Genomic DNA, 21,782 nt, shown 5'->3' with positions numbered 1-21,782 from the left:
TCTATCTATGTGAAAAAAAATCAAGATACATACATGTCTTCTATCAGCTCTGTCTAAACAGTGGTTTCGGGGGAATTCAAAAAATCATGGCTGACCTTCCAATACCAAGCAGTGACGTTTGTAGATGGCTAAACAATTCAGCCATGTCCCAGTGAATAATCAGTAAAGACCAGATTATGGATAATGAAAAGGGCAGTCATTTACATCATTTGTAGAGTGGTTTTTGAAATACATATGCATATAAATATCGACATTGTAAATATGTATGTATTGTATCGGGTGTACATGTCAAGTTTGACCTGAATTACCTCCCTTACACCAGAAAAGTAGTGCTTCATTTATGTTTGGTACCAAAACAATGGACATATGAGAACGAAAGCCACTATACAGCTATCCCAAACGACACAGAAAAAACAAAATAATAATCGAAATGCTAAATGATCACTACACAATCCACTTTCATATATAGTCCCAAAACTAAGACAGTTATTTGGTATCACAGTGTAAAATACGGCCAACACCAACCCGGAGAAAATTTGTCGTAAAAATCGGGAAAATGTTTACCATACCTGAATGTGATGCAGTTGTCTATTCGTTCCTGTTGGCCCCCTTTAGATGTAAAAATCTCCTGGAAGAGAAGACGAATTGATGATCTACATGATTAACAGTTAACATTCCAATCATACGCTAATCTCCAGGGCAAAAATAAATTCCCATCATTGCGACTTCACGACAATACCCGCGCCAAAAAATTACTAAACCGCATTACATTGAAAAAAAAATAGTGCGCGTAGTCAAATAGCAAATGAGCATTTTCTACACGGTGCTTGAGTTGTATTTTGAAGAGAATGGCTCTCGTTTCCTCCCATTAGAGTTGCTATGTTAATATATTTCATTTCCAACTCTACAGCGTCCTTAAAAGTGGCATAATTTCAGACAGACAAACATGGTATTTGGTGTAGAGATACGGTAGAAAGTAGTTCTGATCCGGGCACTGTCACATTGGAGCACTGCACGTTTGTCTTCTCGCCTCTCAAGACTGGTACTACACACGCAAAATGAGACGGGTGTTTGTTGTCGGTGTTGGTATGACTAAGGTATCAATGCTTCAGTTGTTGGCTATGGGTATCTTTTTTTCAGTCGGCACTATTAAAATTTAATGACACGGCTGAAGAAGTAAATCTGACAGTGATACCGGTCCAAAGTCCAATCTTTTAGAAGGAAATCTACATGTATATATCATCCGATAACTGACATGTCTTTCGTTGCTGAACTAGAAATCGTTTAAGGGGAAAAAAAGTGGCTAACAGTTTGATACTCACCCACTTTGACGCACCCTCATACACGGACGAAATATGGGGCGCTTTATACATCTAATTTTCGTAGCAACTATAGTGGCAAAATACATCCATAACGTTTACAACACGATTGCCGTCTGCCATTGTATTTAACTCATTGAGCTTGTAACTGGTCTGTACAGTAGCCTATATACACAAGTAGTGTAACTCCAAAAAAGACTTAATTGCGACTCAGTGGAAAAAGGCAATGACATATATACATTGATATGGGTTCGGATAGGTACAGATGTCATTTAGAAAGTGGATTAAGTAACAGTATTATTGTTTATAGGGATTACACTTTCTGAATATAGCACAGATTCTGGTGCTGAAATTTGGCTGAGACCACTGCGGGTTTCGAACCAGCGACCTCAGTCAGGCAACAAATTGCCAGCATACATGTCAACCGTCTAGACCACTCGACCAACAGGCCTTCCAGGTTTTGTTGTTATAGTAATTGAACAAAACTTATAACCAGTGATTTTAAGGGCAGAAATGGCAGAGAATAAACTAATTAGAAACCATACATGTAGGTTAGATAACCTACTGACTAACAGACAAAGAACAAGTAAAACATATCTATAGTTGTGTATGGCTGTGGTAAGAGAAAAAGTCTTGGGGGTGGGGAGGGGAACGGGGAATAGACAGGGTATCATTGACCATATTTACATGCATACACAAATCTTACAGGAGGGTCGTTCAAAAGGTCAGGGTAATTATTATGGAAAAAGAACTAATTGTTCTGAGGCTTTTAAACAGTGATTTAAAACAGGCCTGTACCTACATATCTACAAAGCATCTTTAAATAGGTTCTCTGACCAGTGATAAGATTGGTCTATAATCTTTGTATTACTTAAAATAATATCGGGGCTTCTTTGGATCAGTTGGTTGGAGTGCTAGTGCAGCGTAATGACCCAGAAGCCTCTCACCAATGCGGTCGCTGTGAGTTCAAGTCCAGCTCATGCTGGCTTCCCCTCCGGCCAAAAGTGGGAAGGTCTGCTAGCAACCTGCGGTTGGTCATGGGTTTCGCCCGGGCTCTACCCAGTTTCCTCCCACCATAATGCTGGCTTGCCGTCGTATAAGTGAAATATTCTTGAGTATGGCGTAAAACACCAATCAAATAAATAAAATAAAATAATATCACGTAGACTAGTAGGATCAACGTTACGGCAGTCTGGTAGGCAAAATAGGTTTGAAAGGTAATGGGAATTCAGCACATAAAGATATGTGGTTAAATACTTCACTGTGGCTGAAACCACTGCTGTGTTCCTTGATTCTAGAGAGGAGACATCTGTCAGTTTTGCCGGTGTATTCAGAAAGACATCTGGACATGAGAACTTGTATACAACAGAGGCTTTTAAATTCTATAGGAGTCAGATCTTTTGTGTTCAAGTACAAACTGGATTTGGTAGTCTGCCAGAGAAAGGCAAACGTAACGGGTTTGTTCAAGAGAGAGCGTATTTTAGAAATACATTTTCTAGCAAGGTACTCCCCTTCTTTATCAGTGTAAGGGGAGACGCATCCATATTTTGACAGGCTTTTCTGCAGATGTTATGATTTTAGGCCCGAATTTGGGGTAAACTTCAGGAGAGGGAATGGGAAATTTTATTCAATTTGGCCAAAAAGGTTGTTTGATCTGAGCAAATTTTGAAAGCCCTCGAAAGCCTATATGGTAACTGCATTCTGTAGTTAGAACAAGAGTTTGAAAACTGCTTTTGCAGAGTGTTAAAGAATAAAACCCTCTGACACACTTGATAATAAAAGGGGTTTTAATCCACAATAAATCAGCCAGCCAGTTTGCCAAGCAGCTGATACATGCCGCTTGATGTCAAGCCCCATGTGGGATCCCTGTGGTCTGTACCTGTGTTTTGGTGCCATTCAAGCTTTATTAGGGATTGTGTGGGGGTGGGGATTAGAATTAAGGTGGGGTGGAGGTAAGAAGGATGTTTATGTCTTACTTTGATTCCTAACTGTATTATTTAAGATTGTAAGTATCAGTACTGGCACATATATTGTTGCTGAAACATATTTTGTTTCTAAACTGTGTTTGGAATAATTAAGTGACATAATAGGAGAGTAAAATAAAATATAAAAAAAAATCAGCCAAATCTTAGCATTCAGTAGGCAGAGCTACACTACTGGAGTGTTACATGAAACTTACATGTATCTGTTGATCTACTGGATTTGATAAAAAAAGCCTGCTCTCCTTTCATTGTAATTCTACATGACACAGATTTATATGAGGTTAAGGTTACTAAAATACTGTAAAAGTAGCCTTTTTAAAACCTAGTAGTATGGTTGAAACTGGAATCAGTTGAAATTCCCTAAAGTATTTTGTGTCAGTTATTTTCTTGCTGAGGTAGTGGTAATGTAGGATACTTTGTAAAAAGGCTTTTAGTGGTAGGACCAGTTAGTGAGGTGACTGCCCCACCAACACATCTCACCCTCAGCCACTTGTGTTCAGCCCCTCACCCACCCTCCCAGAACACGCTCCCAGAACACCCCTGTTGTTCCAAGAATACCTGTTAATCTGACATCCATAAAATTACTCTGCTATTGGTTTCCTGTTGTGGGTTCTAATCCTGCTTGCCCTCCCCAAATCCGGTTGGACATCCCCAGGCCCAGTAACTGGGAGTTTAGCTAATTACTTCATGTTTTAATAGAAAAAGCTGTGCAACTCTGTAGTTCTGCTTTTTTGAAATTTTTTTTAGTTTGAGAAACCTGGCCGTAGAGATGATTTTGATTACCCTGAGATGGCCAAAGAAGCAGGTATGTATGTATGAACGTACCTGATTTGTTCAGTTCATTACAAGATAAGCTTGGAATTCAAGGGTACATATGCATGTACTGGAGTTTTCTAAAATTGCCTGATAGTGTTAGCAAAATTTATTACCGCCTAAATCTCATTTTGCCGGGATATGGTTTGTCAAGACGGATTCAAGACTTTCAGCCTTGAATCAGTTTTTGATTTTGTAATTTTTTTTAACATCAACACTTAGCCACACAGCAGCACAAATGTGTGAAATTTATTTTATCTTTGTGACTTTGTCAGTTAAATTGCAATGTTGATAATCCAGACTGCGGTCATGAAATTATCCTCACTGTTCATTAAAAATGTGTAAATGCTTTGTTGTAATTTCAGGAGAGAAGGCTTTACAAGATGCTGGTATTCCATACAGTGAAGTTGAACAAGCCTGTGTGGGTTATGTGTATGGTGATTATTGATTTAGTGTACAAACTTCACAAATTTTTTCTGCACTCTGTGGTCTACCTATCTTAAGGTTTCCAGCAATTGTCTCTTTATAAGCCTGGCTCCCACCATAATGCTGGCCGACCCCTTGTAAAAGAAATATTCTTGAGTATGGCGTAAAACACCAATCAAATAAGTGAATTAACATGCCCTGCTATAGGTGGACAAAAGGTCAACCCTGAGGGTGGGGAAATTGATGACCTCTTGGATCACTGGAGGTCACATTTTCGCCTGCCCGAACAACATCAGTTAAACCTTGTGCGGTAAATGACCTCAAATTTTGATCCAAAAAGAGAGTTTACATGCAAATAAGCATCATAAAATAATACTCTTAGTCTGGGATATTTGTGTCCGAGCCATATCTCCAATTGTTTTCCATGTCCAGTTTTAATTTTTGGTGGATACATAGATACTGATGCGATGATGTGACTCACATTTGTTCATTTCCATGGTTGCCATGTTAACCAGATCGCCATTTACCCCATATATAGATGGGTTTGCATCACCTACCTCTGGTAGACATATTTGATTACTGTGAATATTACAGCCCATGTTAGCAGGACTCCAATATGGCTACCTGGCAATTGTTCTGCCAAGGTGATGATGTCACGTGCGACCCCTCAAAACTATAAATTGCTATGATTTTATGTCCAAGCTTAACTGTATCCCATATTGAGTTTAATCCTTGGTTGATACTTAGATATAGAGGTTACGATGTGTTGGGACTTACATTTGTCCATTTTCACCTTTGACATGGTAAGCACCTTGCCATAAGCCTTACATATACGACATAAGTAGGTATGATTTGTGTCCAGGCTACAACTTCAGTTGTTTTCCACATGCTGTTTTCATATTAAGTGGATACATAGATACAAATGTGATGATAGGCCCAGACTCACATTTGTCCCTTTCCACGGTTGCCAGGGTAACCAGATTACCAGTTTCCTGATAGGTGTGAACCTTGTGTCCGGGATTGTTATTTTCCTGATATCTACTAGGTAGTTATAAGTGAAATATTGTTGAGTATGGTGTAGAACACCAATCAAATTAAATAAAATAAATTCTTTAGTAAGGAGTAAAACACCAATAAAATAAAATAAATTCTTTAGTACGGCATAAAACACCAATCAAATAAATAAATAAATCTACTAGATAGTTATGTATGAACTTCGTGTCCGTGGTACAACTCCAGTTGTTTTCCATGTGCAGTTAGTCCATTCTCTGTCCATTTCCACAGTTGCCATGGTAACCACATTGCCATTTTTCCTTAATGTATCATATAAATACTTATTAATTCTTTTAGATTTTGGAACACCTGATCTGCTCTTTGTAGCCAATATACGTGTAATTGTAGTGGAAATATTTAGTTATTTTTTTTTTCATATGATAAGTCCATCTAATTAACAAATAATCATATCTTTACTTTTCCAAAAACAGAGAGAAACATAATTCTTTGTTTTCAGCATTTCTAATATCTGTCCTAAAAACTATATGAGTTAGGGTAGGTATGGCTTCATGTCTGTGCTACAAATCCTATTGTTGTGCATGCACAGTTTTAATTTTTGGTGGATAGTCCCACATAGTTACCGCGATAACGACATATGGCATCTCAGAATTTACCATGGCAACCTCATAGTCAGTTTACTTATCTGCAGTGTGTAAATTAAATACTGGTTGATATCATTTCCTCTCTGACCTACTGCCCTAATGACTTATGTGGATTGTATGTTTGATGTATACATACAGATGTGAGATTGGACAATAGTATACATACTTCCATGGCTGCCATGGTCATTATGATTTTTGGTGGTTACATATATACAGAGGTGATGATGGACATTCAGGGATAGTAACTGACCTTTAGTGGTATCTGTGGCCACCATTATTTTCACACGTGGTGCAATACATTGATTCCAGTCATTCTTGAAATATCGTCATGTTATTTACGCTGTTGTTGGATTAGCCCTGGTCAGGTCATATCAAAAAAATGGTACTTGTTGCTACCTCCCTGGGCACTCAGCTCTTAGAGGCAAGAGCAAGGAAACCTGACTGGTTGGCCCAGTGTATAATGTGACTGGGTGGGGTGTCATGTGTGGTGTTTTCAGCGCGATGCTTCAGTGGCGGCAGCACTTTGGCGACACACACTTAACGATGACTTCTCTTCATATGACTGAAAAAATTTTCAAGTACGATGTTAAACCTCAAGCATCCATACATTCTTTCCATACTTGTTTTTTATGTACTTTTCAGATTACTATTTACTACAAAGACCTGTCATTAACACACATGAGTTTATGCTCATCACATTGCTGTAGACGTCCCCCGATGGCTCAGTTGGCATTGCGTCCTCTTCAGGGGCAGTAAATCCAGGGTCAAACCTAGGTCGGGTCACACCTAAAACCGTGAAGCTTCCTCACTAGGCGCTCAGTATTCAGGGGATAGTGCAATGACTGGTTGACCCATATCAGTATAATTGCTCAGGTGGGGCAGCTAACTTGCCTTTGGTAATTTGTCTCGGTGAAGCAGCACTAGATAAAAGAGCAGTAGAAATCCGTCCTGCAACAGAGAGGCACATTACACGCACTCTAAGGACTCTTTCGTCGTTCTTCATGCATCACTCAATCTCAATCCTGGAGCTATTCACACAAATGTAATTGTACAGGGGTATCTTGTGTTCCCCTGGACTCTTGTTGAATTCTATTTATTTCTTCTTCATATGTTCAGGGGACACTACTTGTGGACAAAGAGCGATTTATCAGCTAGGACTGACTGGGATCCCTGTCTACAATGTAAGTCAATTTGCCAGTGAACCATTTGTTTTTTCCGGAACTGTTAATTGGAAGTTAGTCAAAATAATGTGATTTAAAGGTATTGCCCAACAATGGTGATTGAGTTTATGGTCAAAAATTGACAAATTTTGACAAAATGGTCAAAAATTGACAAATTTTGACAAAATGGTCAAAAATTGCTGGTCAAAAATTGACATTAGGCAAACTGCTGATGCCTGCTCTTTATTATTATAATGTTTCAAATCTCCTTACGGACAGATCGTAAGGTGTAAAGATGGTGAGAGCCAAAAAGTACTCACTATCGTGACAGTATTTGACATGTGTGAAAAAAGTCAGTGCAGACAACGAATCCAAGAATAAGATGCATCAGTAGTAAACTTTATGGACTAACTTTGAAGAGGGAAATTCATGATCAGATGTGGGTTAATTAAGTAGTGTTCTAGTTACAAAACGGTGGACGAAATCATGTTGACCAAGGCCGATATTTCGCACTGAAGTGTGGTGTGTTTTGCATCAGAGAATATCAGATAACAAATAATTCATGTAATGTTTAGTGATCAAGATATAGACGTATTGTGGCAGAAAATATGCACGAAATGTTTTATATCAAGATTACAAGACTGTGGCTTAAGCTCTGTCTTCATTAAGCAATCAGAACTATTGGGCAATACCCTAAATGAATTTATTGTCTAAGCTGTTGTAATGTGTATTTAAATGGCTTTATGATTGGGTTTTTTTTTTTCCACATCTTTGTCAGGCCAGTTATTTGTTAAAGACAAATATCCACATCAAAAGTTTATTAACATAACCTGCAACAAACGAATAAGTTAATATCCATAAGTGACTAGCTGACCAGGTGTTTGCATGAAATCACTTGTAAATGTCTGTCAAGATTGGTGTGTGAGCTGTGGCTGTGTATTTAAGATGCCCTGCTGCCTCTGTTCTCGGGGCTGTCTCGGTGCTGTCTGGGTGGTGAGGGCTGGATAGCACGTGAGATGTATTCATGTTATCTAACATGAAGTTTGTTGGAGGTCATGACCTTCCCATCAATATGGCAGATACATTGACCCTTTCTCTGTGGGAGAATGTCTGTCATATGTAGTACACTTCTCACTGTGACTCAACAAAGTCAAACAAATATTACGAGAATAGATTAAAATATAAACCAAAATATAAAATCACAAGGCATCACTTAATCTGCTAGCTGCTACATACAATACTTAACGTGTAAAACTCCTCAGTACAAAACAAAAGTATTATTTGACAAAAGCCAATTGGTTTATTCTTTGCACTCCTGTTTCATTCACTGATGACATTCAGTGCTGTTCTGTGCATGTGTGTGAAACTGCACAGTGTTAAACATGTATCAATCAGTCATTGAGAAACTGTCTTTATTCCCGTAGGTGAACAACGCCTGCTCTACAGGATCCACCGCCCTCTACATGGCTAAGCAGTTTATACAAGGAGGTAAGCAGATGTTTTTAGTCCAAAATGTTTGTAATCTTGCGTTCTTCCTCTCAGATTGCTCACATTGGTGATAATTTTGAATGAAATTAAAGCCTCTCCATTGTAGAGGGGACATGTCTATCATTTCTGTCTGTGTGTCTTGTAAACCTTAACTTTCAGGTCTGACTAATATTTTTCAAATCCACTGGCCTAATCATTGTCAAACTTTGTCATATACACATCATCTAAGGAGACATCAACATCATATTGTTAATGTAGCAGAGTGGACATAATGATAATTACAGTTATGAAGAACTTAAATTAAGTCCAAGAAGTCATTTTATCCAAGTCAACAATTTACTCCCATGATAGTTACCTTGAGCTCACATGGTTTAATCACATAAAGGTTCTGTTACCCTTATCAAAGTTCTCAACATTTGTTCACATCACATGCAACAAGCAAAGAGACAATATAAACCCTAAAGATTAGGTTCATGTAATCTTGACTAGCAGCTAAAACTATACATGTTAATAACAGGTAATTCGTTAGGGTAAGGTGAGGGGTAAGGTTTTTACGACTCAAATTCTCAATTCTGCTGTAGACCTTATTTTGTGACATTGCAAACTCTTGTTTGATCTAATGCAAAGTGCTATTGTGACATGCTGCACCAGTAGGATAGTTCAGAAACTGTAACACCATACCATGTATCGCATTTAGTACTGTCCGAAACAACTGGTGAGGGCGATTGTACAATTTACTAATGCTTTTAGAAGTTTTACTCTGTGGAAAGTTTATAAAAAAAGAATCACGAGGATGAACGTTTGATGAAAGCTTACTTCAATGCTCTTTTAATGTCTCCTTTCTGTTGATAAACATTTTCTGTTTGTTCAGGGTTTTTTTTATCGCATATGTCTGGATTTTTCTGATCATCAGGTATATCTGACTGTGTACTGGCATTGGGCTTTGAGAAGATGGAAAGAGGCTCTCTAAAAATGAAGGTAATGACATTAAACGGTTTCAGTTTTGAGTTTTTAGAGGATGAAAAAGGGCTCTTTGTGAATGAGGGTAATGGCCGGTGGCTGAATTCAGTATTGAGATAATAGAGCTGAACTTTGAGAAAATTGAAAATATGCTCTATGAAAATGTAACCAAGAACTGAGGGTTATTCTAGTTTTGAGGACATAAGCTGGGCTTTGAGAAGATCAAAAAGGGCTCTATAAAAATAAAGGTAATGATAGATGGCTGTATTCAATCTGGAGAATGTTGATTGGTATGTGCTCTGTCTGGAAATTAATACTGTTGCGTAAAAGAGGTATAGTTCAATCTATGTGATTTATTTAAGTTGACAAGTTGACAGACATTCTTGAAAACAGTGTGCCGTTGACCCCCATGTTGTTGTTGTTGTTGCAGTACTCTGACCGTACCAGTCCCATGGACAAACATGTGGAGGTCATGTGCAACTGCTGTGGAATGGACGCATCGCCAATCACTGCACAGTTGTTTGGGAATGCTGGCAAGGAGTACATGGAGAAGTATGGTGAGTTGTTTAGGACAGAATGACAAAACTATGGTAAGTCATTGGTAAGAGAATGATAGAAGTATGGTAAGTCAATGGGGACAGAGTAGCCAAAGTATGGTAAGTCATTGGGAACAGAGTAGCAAAAGTATGGCAAGTCATTGGGAACAGAGAAGCAGAAGTATGGCAAGTCAGTGGGAACAGAGTAGCAAAAGTATGGCAAGTCATAGGAAACAGAATGACAAAAGTATGGCAAGTCAGTGGGGACAGAGTGGCAAAAGTATGGTAAGTCATAGGGAACAGAGTAGCAAAAGTATGGCAAGTCGTTGGGAACAGAGTAGCAGAAGTATGGCAAGTCATTGGAAACAGAATGACAAAGTATGGTAAGTCATTGGGATCAGAATGATAAAAGTATGGCAAGTGAATGGGGACAGAGTAGCCAAAGTATGGTAAGTCATTGGGAACAGAGTAGCAAAAGTATGGCAAGTCAATGGGGACAGAGTAGCAAAAGTATGCAAGTCAATGGGAACAGAGTAGCAAAATTATGACAAGTCATTGGGAACAGAGTAGCAAAATTATGGCAAGTCATTGGGAACAGAGTAGCAAAAGTATGGCAAGTCAATGGGGACAGAGTAGCCAAAGTATGGTAAGTCATTGGGAACAGAGTAGCAAAAGTATGGCAAGTCAATGGGGACAGAGTAGCAAAAGTATGCAAGTCAATGGGAACAGAATGACTGAAGTATGGTAAGCCAAAGGGTACAGCATGACCAATATAGCAAATCATTGGTTTCAGAATGACAAAAGGATGGTAAGTCAAAGGGTAAAGCATGACAGGTGTGGCAATTCTTTGGTTACAGAATGATAAAAATATGACAAGTTAAAGCGTACAGAATGACAGATATGGCAAGTCATTGGTTTCAGAATGACAAAAGTATGGTAAGTCAAAGGGTACAGCATGACAGATATGGCAAGTCATTGGTTAGAGAATGACAAAAGTATGGTAAGTTAAAGGGTACAGCCTGACAGGTGTGGCAAGTCATTAAGGACAGAATGACAAAAATATGACAAGCCAAAGGGTACAGCATGACAGGTGTGGAAAGTCATTGGTTAGAGAATGACAAAAGTATGGTAAGTCAAAGGTTACAGCCTGACAGGTATGGCGAGTCATTAAGGACGGAAAGACGAAAATACAGCATGACAGGTGTGGAAAGTTATTCAGAACAGAATGACAAAAATACAGTGTTACTATAGAAAATACCTGTTCTATGCGGCCAGTGAAGGGAGACGTAAAAAGTGGCTGCATATGACAGTTGGCCACATAAAGACAGGTTGTGAAGACCAAGCCAAATCACAACTGAATTAAGTTTCAGGAAATCTACACATGTACATAGTAAACTTATAAATAATTGTTAAGTGTAAGTGGCAGACTGCTGAGATGCTCGAAAATCCAGTCAATCATATTTGCCATTAGTGGTGAAACAACAACAAAGTGAACGAGTGAAGGAAGATCAATTTCTTCATGTGTTCAGTGCACGCAATATTTTGGCAATGCGAAATGAAAACACAACTCCATTTCCCTGCAAAGATAATGGTCAAAAAAGCCAGATAATTTGTCAAAGAAACCATTCATGGCAGAAACCACAGGAGGTCAGATTATATCCTAGTTTGCCCACTGTTTATGGCATTCATAGCTCGGACCTCAGCATGGAGCTAATCCAGCAGTGGATTTCCACAGTGTCCGAACTATAGCCAGCTGGGCCTCATTAAAGAACAATAGACTTCATTGCCATTCACCAATAATGATCACACTTCACTTGTCATCACAAAGTGGCAGGTTGTAACTTTTAATCACTACAAAAACTTCTGAAGCCTGTGGTCGCCATCATCTTCACTGTTGAAAGTCTTGGCCGATCAGGACAGACTGATATAGAATTTGGTTGCAAAATATATTGGCCGCTGGACGCGTTGGACAGGTGCCCAGATGTTACAGGTCGTTTAACATGGAAAATTGTTTGGCCATGGCAGAGAGTGGCCGTTTACGGCAGATGGATGATGTGTACAGGTGGCAGTAAGTACAGGTTTGACTGTATGACAAGGCAAAGGGTACAGCATGACAGGTGTGGCAAGTCATTGTTTAAAGAATGACAAAAGTATGGTAAGTCAAAGGGTACAGCATGACAGGTGTGGCAAGTCATTGGTTAAAGAATGACAAAAGTATGGTAAGTTAAAGGGTACAGCCTGACAGGTGTGGCAAGTCATTGGTTAAAGAATGACAAAAGTATGGTAAGTCAAAGGGTACAGCATGACAGGTGTGGCAAGTCATTGGTTAAAGAATGACAAAAGTATGGTAAGTCAGAGGGTGCAGCATAACAGATAAGGATAAGTCATTGGTTTTAGAATGTCAAAGGGGACAGAATGACAGAAGTAAAGCAAGTCAGTGGGACAGAATGATTGAGCACATGCTGGATTCTTGTGTATAGTTGAAAACACTATGTTGTAGAGGTGTACTCTGTGTCTGTTCAGTACATGCCTTTATTAACTGTGCTTTAGAAGCTGTTAAATAGAAGATATTGCACATTGAAAGGTGAAAATGATAACCCTCGCATTGAGTGGGTTAACATTTCCACCTTTCACTCAAAAATATTTATGATATTCTGTTTATTATTTATATTTTAACAATATCATGATTTTGTGTATTTGAAGGAAATGTTTTTAGCTGTAGGCTTTCACAGACTTGTGTATTTAACGTGACATTATACATGATGTCGTACATTGTTGCCTGACTTAAGATATATAAAATATATATATAAATATATATATATATATGTCATATATAAATATAACATATATATGTCGCAGACAATCTCAGAGAGCAGGAAACGGTACCTGATAAATTGGTGAAAACTGACGATGCATGAGGAATTTTTGATCTACAAATCATGCTACCCTTGTTCGGGTTCACGAGGTTATGACATTAGTTCGTAAGTGCAAATGTACAGTTTTCTCATTCTAGAAGGAGTAAATACAGTTGTAGTTCACCCAGTTGTTTCTTGTACCGAAGTCACCCGATAGGAGGCATATAGGATGATTGGATGTGGTATTCAGTAATATTCACATGTAATCTCCGGAAGATGAAGGCGTTGTTTTTGTTATCATGGATTGTATGTGAACAGATGTGTTGCACTTCACTCTGTGCTTTTCGGCAAAAAACACCTTTCATGCAGAGTTTTAAAATCCAGTGTGCATTGTTGAAGTAAATGTATCATTGAATAAAACAGAATGTATCTTGAAATATTGGAGATACCAGATTTATTTATTTATTTATTTATTTATTTGATTGATGTTTTACGCTGTACTCAAGAATATTTCACTTATATGACTGGCGGCCAGCATTGTGGTGGGAGGAAACCAGGCAGAGCCCGGGGGAAACCCATGACCATCTGCAGGTTGCTGGCAGACCTTCCGACATACGGCCGGAGAGGAAGCCAGCATGAGCTGGACTTGAACTCACAGCGACCGCATTGGTGAAAGGCTCCTGGGTCATCACGCTGGGCTAGCACGCAAAACAACTGAGCCACAGAGGCCCCCGAAATACCAGATGTAAAGAAATTGAACTATGTGATTATTTTAAGGTACACATGTTGGTGGTAAAACCATTGGGGCGTTCCTTTACATTAGTTGACTCCCCCTGGAAGTGAAATGGTCTTGCTGTCATAAAGAAGTTGAATTTACAGTCTTGTTACTCATCTGATGTTTTTTAGCGATCATGAGCTGTATGTTATTGTCATTAAATGTATTTTAAGTATTTTATGACATTTTCTTGGATCATTTGCAAATTGTTCTCATCATAAGAGATATTGACTTTTGTGATCAAGCACATATTTGTTTCTATTACCAGGTGTCAGTCCTGATGTTCTTGCCAAAATTGCTTGGAAAAATCACAAACACTCTGTGAACAACCCGTAAGTACCAACAGTACTCCTTAATCAATGCCTGTATGTAAGGGAAGAAAGAAAATTGTGGCATTTATGTAGAGAAAAAATAATTATTTAAAACAAATAGGCCAGTTGAAGCTTGATTCATCACATTTCTGTTGAGTCCTAGAGGGTTAAAAGAAAAGACAACCCCAGAAATTTAACCAAAGTTATTTCTGAAGATTGGTCTATACAGACCTAAACGGGCAAAGGCAATTTTTTACTATGTTGATGCTTCGTAACCTTATAAACCACTTTTATAGGGTAGGAGACTCTCTATCTGGCCTTAACATTGATGCTTGGTAACACTATAAACCACCTTTATAGGGTAGGAGACTCTCTATGTGGCCTTAACATTGATGCCTGGTGACACTATAAACCAGCATTATAGGATAGGAGACTCTCTATGTGGCCTTAACATTGATGCCTGGTGACACTATAAACCAGTATTATAGGATAGGAGACTCTATGTGGCCTTAACATTGATGCCTGGTGACACTATAAACCAGCATTATAGGATAGGAGACTCTATGTGGCCTTAACATTGATACCTGGTAATACTATAAACCACCTTTATACGATAAGAGACTCTCTATGTGGCCTTAACATTGATGCCTGGAAACACTATAAACCACCTTTATAGGATAGGAGACTCTCTGTCTGGCCTTAACATTGATGCCTGGAAACACTATAAACCACCTTTATAGGATAGGAGACTCTCTATGTGGCCTTAACATTGATGCCTGGTAACTCTGTAAACCACCTTTATAGGATTGGAGAGACTCTATGTGGCCTTAACATTGATGCCTGGAAACACTATAAACCACCTTTATAGGATAGGAGACTCTCTATGTGGCCTTAACATTGATGCCTGGAAACACTATAAACCACCTTTATAGGATAGGAGACTCTCTATGTGGCCTTAACATTGATGCCTGGTAACTCTGTAAACCACCTTTATAGGATAGGAGACTCTCTATGTGGCCTTAACATTAATGCCTGGAAACACTATAAACCACCTTTATAGGATAGGAGACTCTCTATGTGGCCTTAACATTGATGCCTGGTAACTCTGTAAACCAGCTTTATAGGATAGGAGACTCTCTATGTGGCCTTAACATTGATGCCTGGAAACACTATAAACCTCCATTATAGGATTGGAGACTCTCTATGTGGCCTTAACATTGATACCTGGTAACACTATATAAACCACCTTTATAGGGTAGGAGACTCTCTATGTGGCCTTAACATTGATGCCTGGAAACACTATAAACCACCTTTATAGGGTAGGAGACTCTCTATGTGGCCTTAACATTGATGCCTGGAAAAATTATAAACCACCTTTATAGGATAGGAGACTCTCAATGTGGCCTTAACATTAATACCTGGAAACACTATAAACCTCCATTATAGGATTGGAGACTCTCTATGTGGCCTTAACATTGATACCTGGTAAAACTATAAACCACCTTTATAGGATAGGAGACTCTCTATGTGGCCTTAACATTGATGCCTGGAAACACTATAAACCACCTTTATAGGGTAGGAGACTCTCTATGTGGCCTTAACATTGATGCCTGGTAACTCTGTAAACCAGCTTTATAGGATAGGAGACTCTCTATGTGGCCTTAACATTGATGCCTGGAAACACTATAAACCTCCATTATAGGATTGGAGACTCTCTATGTGGCCTTAACATTGATACCTGGTAACACTATATAAACCACCTTTATAGGGTAGGAGACTCTCTATGTGGCCTTAACATTGATGCCTGGAAACACTATAAGCCACCTTTATAGGGTAGGAGACTCTCTATGTGGCCTTAACATTGATGCCTGGAAAAACTATAAACCACCTTTATAGGATAGGAGACTCTCAATGTGGCCTTAACATTAATACCCGGAAACACTATAAACCTCCATTATAGGATTGGAGACTCTCTATGTGGCCTTAACATTGATGCCTGGAAACACTATAAACCACCTTTATAGGGTAGGAGACTCTCTATGTGGCCTTAACATTGATGCCTGGAAACACTATAAACCTCCATTATAGGATTGGAGACTCTCTATGTGGCCTTAACATTGATGCCTGGAAACACTATAAACCTCCATTATAGGATTGGAGACTCTCTATGTGGCCTTAACATTGATACCTGGTAACACTATATAAACCACCTTTATAGGGTAGGAGACTCTCTATGTGGCCTTAACATTGATGCCTGGAAACACTATAAACCACCATTATAGGGTAGGAGACTCTCTATGTGGCCTTAACATTGATGCCTGGAAAAACTATAAACCACCTTTATAGGATAGGAGACTCTCAATGTGGCCTTAACATTAATACCTGGAAACACTATAAACCTCCATTATAGGATTGGAGACTCTCTATGTGGCCTTAACATTGATGCCTGGTAAAACTATAAACCACCTTTATAGGGTAGGAGACTCTATGTGGCCTTAACATTGATGCCTGGAAACACTATAAACCACCTTTATAGGGTAGGAGACCCTCTATGTGGCCTTAACATTGATACCTGGTAACACTATAAACCACCTTTATAGGGTAGGAGACTCTCTATGTGGCCTTAACATTGATACCTGGTAACACTATAAACCACCTTTATAGGATAGGAGACTCTCTATGTGGCCTTAACATTGATACCTGGTAACACTGTAAACCACCTTTATAGGATAGGAGACTCTCTATCTGACCTTAACATTGATGCCTGCAGGCTACCAAATAATATATTTTGGTGGCGTTTCATTTTCAGTGTTTTATAAATATCGTGGATGTCATTAACTCTTGGAAAGTAATCGTTCATAATAACCTAACAGTGGGCCATTGAGACTGTATTCAAACCCAGCCCCTGCTGACCACTGTGGCCTTTCTCTGTAAGGTTTTGTAAGCTATGTGACATTCCCTTATCCTTGCCTTTGTGCTCTGGCAGATACATGTAAATGAAATTTTCTTGTTCGTTTTCAGCTACTCTCAGTTCCGTGATGAGTACACATTGGAACAAATCAAAAGTTCCCCTGTAATCTTTGACCCCCTGACCAAACTTCAGTGCTGGTAAGTTTTATTAAAAGTGTGAAAAATATTCTTATGCACAACATAAAATACCAATCAAATAAATGAATAAATCAAAAGTATTCTTTTTCTCTTTGGAAAAACGGTTCAACAGGGTTATGGATTGTTTGAGCTATGACCTCCGAACTGCCCATCTTGGATTATTCTTTGATTAGTGAAAACTTAAATTTGGTATGCTACATTTATGAGCACGTTTGCCTCGGCTCCTATAAACAGCACTTAAAGTATGGGTATGTAAGAAGGTCTTCCAGCTGTGTGCTGATGGTTGTGGAATTTCCCTGGACTGTGCCCAGTTTCCTGTCACCATAATGCTGGTTGCTGCCGTTTAAGTCATATGTTCTTGTGTACGGCACAAATCTAATAAATAAATACGTGTAAATCTAATCACCTATTTATTTATTTATTTATTTGATTGGTGTTTTACCCCATACTTAAAAATATTTCACTTACACAATGGCGGACAGCATTATGGTGGGGGGAAACCCACAACCATCCGCAGGTTGCTGCAGACCATCTGATGTACAGCCGGACAGGAAGCCAGCATGAGCTGAACACACAGCAACTGCATAGGTGAGAGGCTTCTAGGTCATTACGTTGCGCTAGTGCGCAAACCAACTGAGCCCAATCACCTGTACAGATAATGTAGTATTTGAGGGAGACTTTTAAGGTACACTCCAGTTACAAGGCTAAGAAGTTTGGTGAGTGCTGTGATAACATTGAGCAAGCCTTGTAGTGATATCTACATGTCAATATGACAGTAATTTTTAAAGAAGAGAAAAACATCAAAATGTAATCCATTTCTCAACACTTTAGGAGGGAATAATTCCAATTCTACAGCACATTATAAACACCTTGAAATATAGCCCTCTTAAAGATTTGACTTTGACGCTTCACTGTCTTATTGATAACATTTTAATAAAGTTTTTGAGATAACAGTATGATCATAACCATATTGGAAACTAAGTATTTGTTATGTTAGTACACCTGTTTAAATGTCAGTTTTAAAGTCAATACAGTATAACTTACAATTCTGTTTGATAGAACTTTGCACAAACATCTTCTTACAAATCATACAATTCAACTTAATTGCTAAATGCTTCACCCATAATGCTGGCTGCAATCAAATATGTGAAATATTTTTGAGTATGGTGCAAAACACCAGTCAAATTAAATACAGAAATAAATGCTTCAGCCCGACATCGGATGGCGCAGGGGCGGCTGTGTTAGTGAGCGAGGAGTTTGTAAAGAAGCACAACCTGGAGGATCAAGCTGTGGAGATACTGGCCATGGAGATGGCAACTGACCTGCCAACCACATTCCAAAATAGTCCGCTCAAACTGGTAATGATTGCTGTCTTTTGAACAGGCTTTCTTGTATTCATGTGTCGAGTCAGTTAAAGGTTTTTAGAAATGCATCATCTTCAGATTTCACAAGTGTTTGTCTTTTTCAACCTTTCCTTTTATTTAGACAATTACAAGCGTAAGTTTCCTCTGACATGATACTGTGAGGTGTTACCACGATTTTCTTGTTTCTTTGTGTTCGTTTGGCGACAGAGAAAACTACTAGACTTTCCCAATTTACAGTTACATGTGTTTGAATAAAGTATTCGCTAACCCTGAAGCAGGTTTATGTTAGACAAGTTGTTGGGTGCCTGGCAAGGTGTCTTCTGGCGGAGCTAAACCCGACTGGACACATACATGTATGTGCAGTGAGACTTGCCAACACCGACACATCTAAAAATCGACATCTTCTCAATGCCGATTATATAGGCAGTGATATCCTAAGACAGAAGCAGTTTTACCTTGGCGAGTATGAAACAAGTTCTCCAGGTGATAAGTAGAGATGCCCCCAAGCATCTGTACATGCATATATGTTTTAATGCCGCTACATGCATTGTTGCCTGTTCCATAAACCGACATCTTGTCAAAACTGACATCTTCTTGCGGTTCCTCTTCCTTGTTTTACTGTATATAAGTCTTGGCTAATTTGCCATCCCATTAATAATGAATGAATTGGAACACCAAATATCTTTGTTCTGATAAGAGAAATGAAAAATTGTTTTTGGCTCCTGTTTATAGACCAGGGCCCGTATTTATGAAGTAACTTAAGACTTATATCATACACTACAAGATCGCATAAAGCCTAAGGTAGAACAGGAAACTACTCAAATTGTGGTTAGTACATTGTTCTGCAGTAAAGAATCAGTGCACAAATGTTAAACTTTCTAGAGCAAAGCATTTTATTTGTAGCTGGTTGAATTTTTGAATTAAGTCTTTAAGACATATATGGATAAATATGGGCCCAGTTCTCCGAGGCCACTGAATTACTAAAATCTTGTGTTTATTTAAAGGTTGGCTTTGACATGACAAAGAGAGCAGCCGAGAAGGCCTTCCATAGTGCGGGTGAGTTACATGAAGCTAAATTCTTTAACTTCCCTCTGTAACAAAAAGCAAAATTCATGTTTAAAGTACCTTTTATTTTAAGTTTTGTCTACCTCAGCTGTAATATGTCAATTCAAAATGGAATCTTAGAGGCTATTCCATTGATATGGAAGGCTTTACAATAATCAATCCACTTCAAGTAAGTGAAGTAGACAATGTGTGTCACTAAAGAGAGTTTTGAAGGTCACTGTGCAATTTGTAACTTCAAGTCTGTTGTGTTGAATCATCAGAAATAACCAGTGGAATGAACGTAGGGCAAACTATATTTGTCACAATTTGTATGAATGAGGTACATATACATGTACCTTTTGGCTAAAAACAAATGACAGTCTGGACATTTTGAGTTGAATTTGAAGATACAATAGAATTAATCATGCTGTGAATGCAGCTTAAGGAAACTTGAATTTCAGATACAGTATGGTAGGATTTCTGGTTTGAATAACATTGCCTAAGAAATAACCACCACTTGCCTCTGTATATAAGCACTGGTTGCAACCCTCCAGTTTGTGTGGAGAACTGTTGTATAGACAAACAATGACAGTGTCACATTTTTATGCCAGGTATATGTATATATACCATGATTCTGTAACAGGTGTGAATCCAGACAGCGTGGATGTGGTAGAGCTACATGATGGAGAAATGTTGTATAGACAAATAATGACACTGTGTGACATTTTCATGCCAGATACATGTATATATACCATGATTCTGTAACAGGTGTGAATCCAGACAGCGTGGATGTGGTAGAGCTACATGATGGAGAAATGTTGTATAGACAAATAATGACACTGTGTGACATTTTCATGCCAGATACATGTATATATACCATGATTCTGTAACAGGTGTGAATCCAGACAGCGTGGATGTGGTAGAGCTACATGATGGAGAAATGTTGTATAGACAAATAATGACACTGTGTGACATTTTCATGCCAGATACATGTATATATACCATGATTCTGTAACAGGTGTGAATCCAGACAGCGTGGATGTGGTAGAGCTACATGATGGAGAAATGTTGTATAGACAAATAATGACACTGTGTGACATTTTCATGCCAGATACATGTATATATACCATGATTCTGTAACAGGTGTGAATCCAGACAGCGTGGATGTGGTAGAGCTACATGATGGAGAAATGTTGTATAGACAAATAATGACACTGTGTGACATTTTCATGCCAGATACATGTATATATACCATGATTCTGTAACAGGTGTGAATCCAGACAGCGTGGATGTGGTAGAGCTACATGATGGAGAACTGTTGTATAGACAAATAATGACACTGTGTGACATTTTCATGCCAGATACATGTATATATACCATGATTCTGTAACAGGTGTGAATCCAGACAGCGTGGATGTGGTAGAGCTACATGATGGAGAACTGTTGTATAGACAAATAATGACACTGTGTGACATTTTCATGCCAGATACATGTATATATACCATGATTCTGTAACAGGTGTGAATCCAGACAGCGTGGATGTGGTAGAGCTTCATGACTGTTTCTCAGCCAATGAACTGTTGACCTATGATGCCCTGGGGTTGTGTTCACCCGGTAGGTCCAATATTCCAATCTCTGGCGGGTACAGTCATGATGGTTTTATGTGCTAGCTAGAAATGGTCACATGGAAATATATATGAAGGAGATCATCTCTCCATGGTCATCATGCATTCGATGTTCAGCATGATAGGAACTGCCATTTTGCCTGTCGCAGCGATATGGCTGAAATATTGCTGATGTGGAGTTCAGCCATAATCAGTCATTCATTCAATATGAGTCTTGTTCTATTAATAGACCAGGTATGTGTCTTGTATTTACTGAAAGACAATAATATGAACTGTTCATGGTAAACACAGAAAAATTGATCTAATTATCGAATATGTTCAATACTTTATATTCCATGTACTTTCCACTGACTCGGCACAA

General features: G+C 38.7%; 2 protein-coding genes across 2 annotated transcripts in view; one reads left to right on the top strand and one right to left on the bottom strand.

Annotated features, from left to right (window-relative positions):
* Nucleotides 1-748, bottom strand: part of LOC135469844 (nipped-B-like protein B) — a 36,487-nt gene extending 35,739 nt beyond the window's left edge. Inside the window, 1 exon segment of the mRNA XM_064748458.1 lies at nt 570-748. The gene's annotated coding sequence lies outside the window, so the exon portion shown is untranslated.
* A 254-nt stretch (nt 749-1,002) lies between these two features.
* LOC135469806 (sterol carrier protein 2-like) overlaps nt 1,003-21,782 on the top strand; it is a 28,050-nt gene continuing 7,270 nt past the window's right edge. Inside the window, exons 1-12 of the mRNA XM_064748411.1 lie at nt 1,003-1,097; nt 4,049-4,106; nt 4,480-4,551; nt 7,312-7,376; nt 8,780-8,843; nt 9,757-9,821; nt 10,234-10,360; nt 14,238-14,301; nt 17,302-17,388; nt 18,599-18,746; nt 19,757-19,808; nt 21,315-21,410. Of these exons, the coding sequence (XP_064604481.1) occupies nt 1,059-1,097; nt 4,049-4,106; nt 4,480-4,551; nt 7,312-7,376; nt 8,780-8,843; nt 9,757-9,821; nt 10,234-10,360; nt 14,238-14,301; nt 17,302-17,388; nt 18,599-18,746; nt 19,757-19,808; nt 21,315-21,410 (937 nt within the window). The 5' untranslated portion in view covers nt 1,003-1,058. The remainder of the gene's footprint in view (nt 1,098-4,048; nt 4,107-4,479; nt 4,552-7,311; nt 7,377-8,779; nt 8,844-9,756; nt 9,822-10,233; nt 10,361-14,237; nt 14,302-17,301; nt 17,389-18,598; nt 18,747-19,756; nt 19,809-21,314; nt 21,411-21,782) is intronic.

This window comes from Liolophura sinensis, chromosome 7 (assembly GCF_032854445.1).
Source record: "Liolophura sinensis isolate JHLJ2023 chromosome 7, CUHK_Ljap_v2, whole genome shotgun sequence".
Classification (NCBI taxonomy): Eukaryota; Metazoa; Mollusca; class Polyplacophora; order Chitonida; family Chitonidae; genus Liolophura; species Liolophura sinensis.
The sequence above is the reverse complement of the archived record's forward strand: the minus strand, read 5'-3'. Positions and strand labels throughout refer to the sequence as shown.